The 9,722-nt window shown below is 49.3% G+C and overlaps 1 protein-coding gene across 1 annotated transcript in view; it reads left to right on the top strand.

Annotated features, from left to right (window-relative positions):
- The first annotated feature begins 2,814 nt into the window (after nt 1–2,814).
- The window catches only part of LOC119929662 (vascular endothelial growth factor receptor kdr-like), a 222,786-nt gene continuing 215,878 nt past the window's right edge, over nt 2,815–9,722 (top strand). Inside the window, exon 1 of the mRNA XM_038747850.1 lies at nt 2,815–2,881. Coding sequence (XP_038603778.1) covers nt 2,815–2,881 — 67 coding nt within the window. The remainder of the gene's footprint in view (nt 2,882–9,722) is intronic.

The following is a 9,722-nucleotide window of genomic DNA, read 5'->3' as shown; positions in this document are numbered from 1 at the left end:
CATCTGTAAGAATGAGGATGAATAATAACAATAATAATGATGGTGGCACTTATTAAGTGCTTACTATGTGCAAAGCACTGTTCTAAGCGCTGGGGAGGTTACAAGGTGATCAGGTTGTCCCACAGGGGGCTCACAGTCTTATTCCCCATTTTACAGATGAGGGAACTGAGGCCCAGAGAAGTGAAGTGACTTGCCCACAGTCACACACCTGACAATTGGCAAAGCTGGGGTTTGAACCCACGACCTCTGATTCCCAAGCCCATGCTCTTTCCATCGAGCCACTCTGCTTCTCTAATAACATTGGTATTCGTTAAGCGCTTGTATCCCCCCAGCGCTTAGAGAAGCAGGGTGGCTCAGTGGCAAGAGACTGGGCTTGGGAGTCAGAGGTTGTGGGTTCTAATCCCGGCTCTGCCGCTTGTCAGCTGTGTGACTTTGGGCAAGTCACTTCACTTCTCTGGGCCTCAGTTCCCTCATCTGTAAGAATGGGGATGAAGGCTGTGAGCCCCGCGTGGGACAACCTGATCACCTTGCATCACCCTGGTGCTTAGAACATAGAAAGCGCTTAACAAATGCCATCACTATTGTTATTAGCAGTGCTTATAATCAATCAATCAATCGTCTTGATTGAGCGCTTACTGTGTGCAGAGCACTGTACTAGGCGCTTGGAAAGTCCAAGTTGGCAACCTATAGAGACAGTCCCTACCCAACAGTGGGCTCACAGTCTAGAAGATGTGTTATAATCAATTGTATTTATTGAGTGCTTACTGTGTGCAGAGCACTGTACTAAGTGCTTGGGAAGTCCAAGTTGGCAACATATAGAGATGGTCCCTACCCGACAGTGGGCTCACAGTCTAGAAGAGGTGTTCTAATCAATCGTATTTATTGAGCGCTTACTGTGTGCAGAGCACTGTCCTAGTCGCTTAGGAAGTCCAAGTTGGCAACATGTAGAGACGGTCCCTACCCAACAGTGGGCTCACAGTCTAGAAGATGTGTTCTAATCAATTGTCTTTATTGAGCGCTTACTGTGTGCAGAGCACTGTACTAGGCACTTGGGAAGTCCAAGTTGGCAACATATAGAGATGGTCCCTACCCAACAGTGGGCTCACAGTCTAGAAGATGTGTTATAATGCAGTGGTATCATCCTCGACTCCACTCTCTCGTTCACCCCTCACATCCAAGCCGTCACCAAAACCTGCCGGTCTCAACTCCGCAACATTGCCAAGATCTGCCCTTTCCTCTCCATCCAAACCGCTCCCCCGTTCGTTCAAGCTCTCATCCTATCCCGTCTGGACTGCTGCATCAGCCTCCTCTCTGATCTCCCATCCTCAAGTCTCTCCCCACTTCACTCCATACTTCACGCCGCTGCCCGGATTGTCTTTGTCCAGAAACGCTCTGGGCCTGTTACTCCCCTCCTCAAAAAATCTCCAGTGGCTACCAATCAGTCTGCGCATCAGGCAGAAACTCCTCGCCCTGGGCTTCAAGGCTCTCCATCACCTCGCCCCCTCCTACCTCACCTCCCTTCTCTCCCACAGCCCAGACCGCACCCTCCGCTCCTCCGCCGCTCATCTCCTCACAGGGCCTCGTTCTCGCCTGTCCCGCCTATTATATATATATATATATATACATATATATATATTATAAATAATAATAATTTATTAATTTGTAATTTGTACTTCCCAAGCGCTTAGTACAATGCTCTGCACATAGTAAGCGCTCAATAAATACGATTGATGATGATGATGATGATGACCCCCGGCCCACGTCCTCCCCCGGGGCCCGGAATGCCCTCCCTCTGCCCATCCGCCAAGCCCGCTCTCTTCCTCCCTTCAAGGCCCTGCTGAGAGCTCACCTCCTCCAGGAGGCCTTCCCGCACTGAGCCCCTTCCTTCCTCTCCCCCTCGTCCCCCCCTCAACCCCCCCCTTACCTCCTTCCCTTCCCCACAGCACCTATATATATGTAGATATGTTTGTACAGATTTATCACTCCACTTATTTATTTTACTCGTACATATCCATTCTATCTGTTTTATTTTGTTAGTATGTTTGGTCTTGTTCTCTGTCTCCCCCTTTCAGACTGCGAGCCCACTGGTGGGTAGGGACCGGCTCTACATGTTGCCAACTTGTGCTTCCCAAGCGCTTAGTCCAGTGCTCCGCACATAGCAAGCGCTCCATAAATACGATTGATGATGATGTTTGCTTTTGTTCTCCGTCTCCCCCTTTCAGACTGCGAGCCCACTGGTGGGGAGGGACCGGCTCTACACGTTGCCAACTTGTGCTTCCCAAGCGCCTAGTCCAGTGCTCCGCACATAGCAAGCGCTCCATAAATACGACTGATGATGATGTTCGGTTTTGTTCTCCGTCTCCCCCTTCTAGACTGCGAGCCCGGGGACCGCCTCTCCGTGTGGCCAACTTGGACTTCCCAGGCGCTCAGTGCGGTGCTCCGCACATAGTAAGCGCTCAATGCGATTGGTGATGGCTTCCCCAGCGCCGAGGCCAGGGCTCCGCACACAGTAAGCGCTCGCTCAATACGATTGATTGATTGATAGTCCCCCCCACACACCCCCCACGTCCCATTCCTCCTTCTCCTCCTCCCTCCCCGTCCCCGGGTCTCCCCGGATGGCCCCGCCGCTGACGTCTGCGCTTCCTCCCGTCCGGAGGAGCCCCCCGGCCGGGCCCAGCCCGGGGGAAACCGGCGGGGGCGGGGGCGGGGGCGAGGAAAGGGAAATCCCCACCCACCGGCCGGCCGGCCGGCCCCCACTCCCGCGGCAGCCCGGGGCCGCCCTCACTCCTCCGCCGGCCGCCTCCGAGCCCCGCCATGGGTCCGGAGCCCGCCCTGCTCGCCCTGGCCGCCGGACTCCTCCAGGGGCTCCTGGGGCTTCCAGGTAAGGGGGGCTAGCGGGACCAGCCGCGGGCAACCGGCCCCGATTCCCCCCGCGGGCCCGGGAACGACGCCTGGCTACACTGGGGGGCTCTGATTGGCTCGCGGCCAGACACCTGAAACACCAACCCGGCGCCGCAGCCAATCAGAGGGCGGCCTCCGCCGGGGGGGGCGGGAATTCCACCTGCGCCGCGCCCCACCCGGCCGCTTCATTCATTCAATCGTATTTACCGAGCGCTTACTGTGCGCGGAGCACTGGACTAAACGCTCGGGAAGTACAAGTTCATTCATTCAGTAGTATTTATTGAGCGCTGACTGTGTGCGGAGCACTGGACCAAGCGCTTGGGAAGTCCAAGTTCATTCATTCAATGGTATTGAGCGCTTACTGTGTGTGGAGCACTGGACTAAGCGCTTGGGAAGTCCAAGTTCATTCATTCAATCGTATTTATCGAGCGCTTACTGTGCGCGGAGCACTGGACTAAGCGCTTGGGAAGTCCAAGTTCATTCATTCAATCGTATTTATCGAGCGCTTACTGTGCGCGGAGCACTGGACCAAACGCTCGGGAAGTACAAGTTCATTCATTCAGTGGTATTTATCGAGCACTTACTGTGTGCGGAGCACTGGACTAAGCGCTTGGGGAGTCCAAGTTCATTCATTCAATCGTATTTATCGAGCGCTTACTGTGTGCGGAGCACTGGACTAAGCGCTTGGGAAGTCCAAGTTCATTCATTCAATCGTATTTATTGAGCGCTTACTGTGCGCGGGGCACTGGACTAAGCGCTTGGGAAGTCCAAGTTCATTCATTCAATGGTATTTATTGAGCGCTTACTGTGCGCGGGGCACCGGACTAAGTGCTTGGGAAGTCCAAGTTCATTCATTCAATTGTATTTATTGAGCGCTGACTGTGTGCAGAGCACTGGACTAAGTGCTTGGGAAGTACAAGTTCATTCATTCAATGGTATTTATTGAGTGCTTACTGTGCGCGGAGCACTGGACTAAGCGCTTGGGAAGTCCAAGTTCATTCATTCAATTGTATTTATTGAGCGCTTACTGTGCGCAGGGCACCGGACGAAGTGCTTGGGAAGTACAAGTTCATTCATTCAATTGTATTTATTGAGCGCTTACTGTGTGCAGAGCACCGTACTAAGCACTTGGGAAGTACAAGTTCATTCAATTGTATTTATCGAGCGCTTACTGTGCGCAGGGCACTGGACTAAGCGCTTGGGGAGTCCAAGTTCATTCATTCAATCGTATTTGTTGAGCGCTTACTGTGTGTGGAGCACTGGACCAAGCGCTTGGGAAGTCCAAGTTCATTCATTCAATGGTATTTATTGAGCGCTTACTGTGCGCAGGGCACTGGACCTAGCGCTTGGGAAGTCCAAGTTCATTCATTCAATCGTATTTATTGAGCGCTTACTGTGTGCGGAACACTGGACTAAGCGCTTGGGAAGTCCAAGTTCATTCATTCAATGGTATTTATTGAGCGCTGACTGTGTGTGGAGCACTGGACCAAGCGCTTGGGAAGTCCAAGTTCATTCATTCAATCGTATTTATTGAGCGCTTACTGTGCGCGGAGCACTGGACCAAGCGCTTGGGAAGTCCAAGTTCATTCATTCAATCGGATTTATTGAGCGCTTACTGTGTGCGGAGCACTGGACCAAGCGCTTGGGAAGTCCAAGTTCATTCATTCAATCGTATTTATCGAGTGCTTACTGTGTGCGGAGCACTGTACTAACCGCTTGGGAAGTCTCCCCCTCGTCCCCCTCTCCATCCCCCCCATCTTACCTCCTTCCCTTCCCCACAGCACCTGTATATATGTTTGTACATATTTATTACTCTATTTATTTATTTATTGATTTATTTTACTTGTACATATCTATTCTATTTATTTTACTTTGTTAGTACGTTTGGTTTTGTCCTCTGTCTCCCCCTTTTAGACTGTGAGCCCACTGTTGGGTAGGGACGGTCTCTATATGTTGCCAATTTGTACTTCCCAAGCGCCTAGTACAGTGTTCTGCACATAGTAAGCGCTCAATAAATATGATTGATTCATTCATTCATTCAATCGTATTTATTGAGCGCTTACTGTGTGCAGGGCACCGGACTAAGCGCTTGGGAAGTCCAAGTTCATTCATTCAATCGTATTTATTGAGCGCTTACTGTGTGTGGAGCACTGGACCAAGCGCTTGGGAAGTCCAAGTTCATTCACTCAATGGTATTTATTGAGCGCTTACTGTGTGCGGAGCACTGGACTAACCGCTTGGGAAGTCCAAGTTCATTCATTCAATCGTATTTATTGAGCGCTTACTGTGTGCAGAGCACTGGACTAAGCCCTTGGAAAGTCCAAGTTCATTCATTCAGTCGTATTTATTGAGCGCTTACTGTGTGCGGAGCACTGGACTAAGCGCTTGGGAAGTCCAGGTTCATTCATTCAATTGTATTTATTGAGCGCTTACTGTGCGCAGGGCACTGGACTAAGCGCTTGGGAAGTACAAGTTCATTCATTCAATTGTATTTATTGAGCGCTTACTGTGCGCGGGGCACCGGACTAAGTGCTTGGGAAGTCCAAGTTCATTCATTCAATTGTATTTATTGAGCGCTTACTGTGTGCAGAGCACTGGACTAAGTGCTTGGGAAGTCCAAGTTCATTCATTCAATGGTATTTATTGAGTGCTTACTGTGCGCGGAGCACTGGACTAAGCGCTTGGGAAGTCCAAGTTCATTCATTCAATTGTATTTATTGAGCGCTTACTGTGCGCAGGGCACCGGACGAAGTGCTTGGGAAGTACAAGTTCATTCATTCAACTGTATTTATTGAGCGCTTACTGTGTGCAGAGCACCGTACTAAGCACTTGGGAAGTACAAGTTCATTCAATTGTATTTATTGAGCGCTTACTGTGCGCAGGGCACTGGTCTAAGCGCTTGGGGAGTCCAAGTTCATTCATTCAATCGTATTTGTTGAGCGCTTACTGTGTGTGGAGCACTGGACCAAGCGCTTGGGAAGTCCAAGTTCATTCATTCAATGGTATTTATTGAGCGCTTACTGTGCGCAGGGCACTGGACCAAGCGCTTGGGAAGTCCAAGTTCATTCATTCAATCGTATTTATTGAGCGCTTACTGTGTGCGGAGCACTGGACTAAACGCTTGGGAAGTACAACTTCATTCAATTGTATTTATCGAGCGCTTACTGTGTGCGGAGCACTGTACTAAGCGCTTGGGAAGTCTCCCCCTCGTTCCCCTCTCCACCCCCGCATCTTACCTCCTTCCCTTCCCCACAGCACCTGTATATATGTTTGTACAGATTTATTACTCTATTTATTTATTTATTTTACTTGTACATATCTATTCTATTTATTTTATTTTGTTAGTACATTTGGTTTTGTCCTCTGTCTCCCCCTTTTAGACTGTGAGCCCAATGTTGGGTAGGGACTGTTTCTATATGTTGCCAATTTGTACTTCCCAAGCGCTTAGTTCAGTGCTCTGCACATAGTAAGCACTCAATATATATGATTGATTGATTCATTCATTCATTCAATCGTATTTATTGAGCGCTTACTGTGTGCGGAGCACTGGACCAAGCGCTTGGGAAGTCCAAGTTCATTCATTCAATGGTATTGAGCGCTTACTGTGTGCGGAGCACTGGACTAAGCGCTTGGGAAGTCTCCCCCTCGTCCCCCTCTCCATCCCCCCCATCTTACCTCCTTCCCTTCCCCACAGCACCTGTATATATGTATATATGTTTGTACATATTTATTACTCTATTAGACTGTGAGCCCAATGTTGGGTAGGGACTGTCTCTATATGTTGTCAATTTGTACTTCCCAAGCGCTTAGTACAGTGCTCTGCACATAGTAAGCGCTCAATAAATATGATTGATTGATTGATTCATTCATTCAATCGTATTTATTGAGCGCTTACTGTGCGTGGAGCACTGTGCTAAGCACTTGGGAAGTACAAGTTCATTCATTCAATCGTATTTATTGAGTGCTTACTGTGTGCAGAGCACTGGACTAAGCACTTGGGAAGTCCAGGTTCATTCATTCAATGGTATTTATTGAGCGCTTACTGTGTACTGTGTGTCCCTACCCAACAGTGGGCTCACCGTCTAGAAGATGTGTTATAATCAATCGTCTTTATTGAACGCTTACTGTGCGCGGAGCACTGGACTAAGCGCTTGGGAAGCCCAAGTTGGCAACATCTAGAGACGATCCCTACCCAACTGGGGGCTCACAGTCTAGAAGGGGGAGACAGAGAACAAAACCATACTAGGAAAATAAAATAAATAGAATAGATATGTACAAGTCAAAGAAGTGTACAGGTGGGCTCACAGTCTGGAAGGGGGAGACAAGACATACTAAACAAATAAAAGACATAGAATATGTACAGGTAAAATAAATAGAGTAATAAATCTGTACAAACATATATACAAGGCCCTGCTGAGAGCTCACCTCCTCCAGGAGGCCTTCCCAGACTGAGCCCCTTCTTTCCTCTCCCCCTCGTCCCCCTCTCCATCCCCCCCGTCTTACCTCCTTCCCTTCCCCACAGCACCTGTATATATGTATATATGGTTGTACATATTTATTACTCTATTTATTTATTTATTTATTTATTTATTTTACTTGTACATTTCTATCCTACTTATTTTATTTTGTTGGTATGTTTGGTTCTGTTCTCTGTCTCCCCCTTTTAGACTGTGAGCCCACTGTTGGGTAGGGACCGTCTCTATGTGATGCCAATTTGTACTTCCCAAGCGCTTAGTCCAGTGCTCTGCACATAGTAAGCGCTCAATAAATACGATTGATTGATTGATTGATACAGGGCCTGTCTCTTCGGCCAAACCCGGGGAGGAGGTGGACGGGAGGGCGCCCGTGCCATCGCAACCCCTCTCCGAAACTGGAAAAAAGTCCAGTGGTGGCCGGGTTCAACTGGGATCCCTTTACTGGTGCAGCTATTTCAGCTACTCTGGCCTTAATTGAATAGTAAATATGTACAGGTAAAATAAATAGAGTAATAAATCTGTACAAACATATATACAGGGCCTGGCTCTTCGGCCAAACCCGGGGAGGAGGTGGACGGGAGGGCGCCCGTGCCATCGCAACCCCTCTCCGAAACTGGAAAAAAGTCCAGTGGTGGCCGGGTTCAACTGGGATCCCTTTACTGGTGCAGCTATTTCAGCTACTCTGCCCTTTTAATCGTCGGGATTGTCGGTCCTCAATCTGGTTTCAATTAAACGCTCCGGCCGGCGCCGGGGGAGGGTGGCGCGGCGATCGGCCGCCAGGTGGCGCCTGCGGCCGCGGAGCGGCTCGACCCCTCAATCAATCAATCAATCAATCAATCGTATTTATTGAGCCCTTACTATGCGCAGAGCACTGTACTAAGCGCTTGGGAAGTACAAATTGGCAACACATAGAGACAGTCCCTACCCAACAGTGGGCTCACAGTCTAAAAGGGGGAGACAGAGAACAAAACCAAACATACCAACAAAATAAAATAAATAGGATAGAGATGTACAAGTAAAATAAATAAATAAATAGAGTAATGAATATGTGCAACCATATATACATATATACAGGTGCTGTGGGGAAGGGAAGGAGGTAAGATGGGGGGATGGAGAGGGGGACGAGGGGGAGAGGAAGGAAGGGGCTCAGTCTGGGAAGGCCTCCTGGAGGAGGTGAGCTCTCAGCAGGGCCTTGAAGGGAGGAAGAGAGCTAGCTTGGCGGAGGGGCAGAGGGAGGGCATTCCAGGCCCGGGGGATGACGTGGGCCGGGGGTCGATGGCGGGACAGGCGAGAACGAGGTACAGTGAGGAGATTGGCGGTGGAGGAGCGGAGGGTGCGGGCTGGGCCGGAGAAGGAGAGAAGGGAGGTGAGGTAGGAGGGGGCGAGGGGATGGACAGCCTGGAAGCCCAGGGTGAGGAGTTTCTGCCTGATGCGCAGATTGATTGGTAGCCATTGGAGGTTTTTGAGGAGGTTTTAATATGCCCAGAGCGTTTCTGGACAAAGATAATCCGGGCAGCAGCATGAAGTCTGGATTGAAGTGGAGAGAGACACGAGGATGGGAGATCAGAGAGAAGGCTGGTGCAGTAGTCAATCAATCAATCAATAATAATAATAATGGCATTTGTTAAGCGCTTACTATGTGCAAAGCACTGTTCTAAGTGCTGGTGGGGGGATGCAAGGTGATTAAGCTGTCCCACGTGGGGCTCGCAGTCTTAATCCCCGTTTTCCAGATGAGGTCACTGAGGCCCAGAGAAGTGAAGTGACTTGCCCAAGGTCACACAGCAGGCATGTGGCGGAGCCGGGATTCGAACCCATGACCTCCGACTCCAAAGCCCGGGCTCTTTCCACTGAGCCACGCCGCTTCTCGATCAATCAATCGTATTGATTGAGTGCCTACTGCGTGCAGAGCACGGGACTAAGCGCTTGGGAAGTACAAGTTGGCAACATAGAGAGACAGTCCCTACCCAACAGTACCTGTATATATGTTTGTACATATTTATTACTCTATTTATTTATTTTACTTGTACATAGCTATTCTATTTATTTTATTTTGTGAGTATGTTTGGTTTTGTTCTCTGTCTCCCCCTTTTAGACTGTGAGCCCACTGGTGGGTAGGGACTGTCTCTCTATGTTGCCAATTTGTACTTCCCAAGGGCTTAGGACAGTGCTCTGCACATAGTAAGCACTCAATAAATACGATTGATGATGATGATGATGATGGCGGTCACCAGAAGCACCTTAGAATAATAATAATAAAAATAATAATAATAATAATAACATTTATTAGGCGCTTACTATGTGCAAAGCACCGTTCTAAGCGCCGGGGAGGATACAAAGTGATCAGGT

This window comes from Tachyglossus aculeatus, chromosome 6 (genome assembly GCF_015852505.1).
Source record: "Tachyglossus aculeatus isolate mTacAcu1 chromosome 6, mTacAcu1.pri, whole genome shotgun sequence".
Taxonomy (NCBI): Eukaryota; Metazoa; Chordata; class Mammalia; order Monotremata; family Tachyglossidae; genus Tachyglossus; species Tachyglossus aculeatus.
This window is presented reverse-complemented; position numbering and strand designations above follow the sequence as displayed.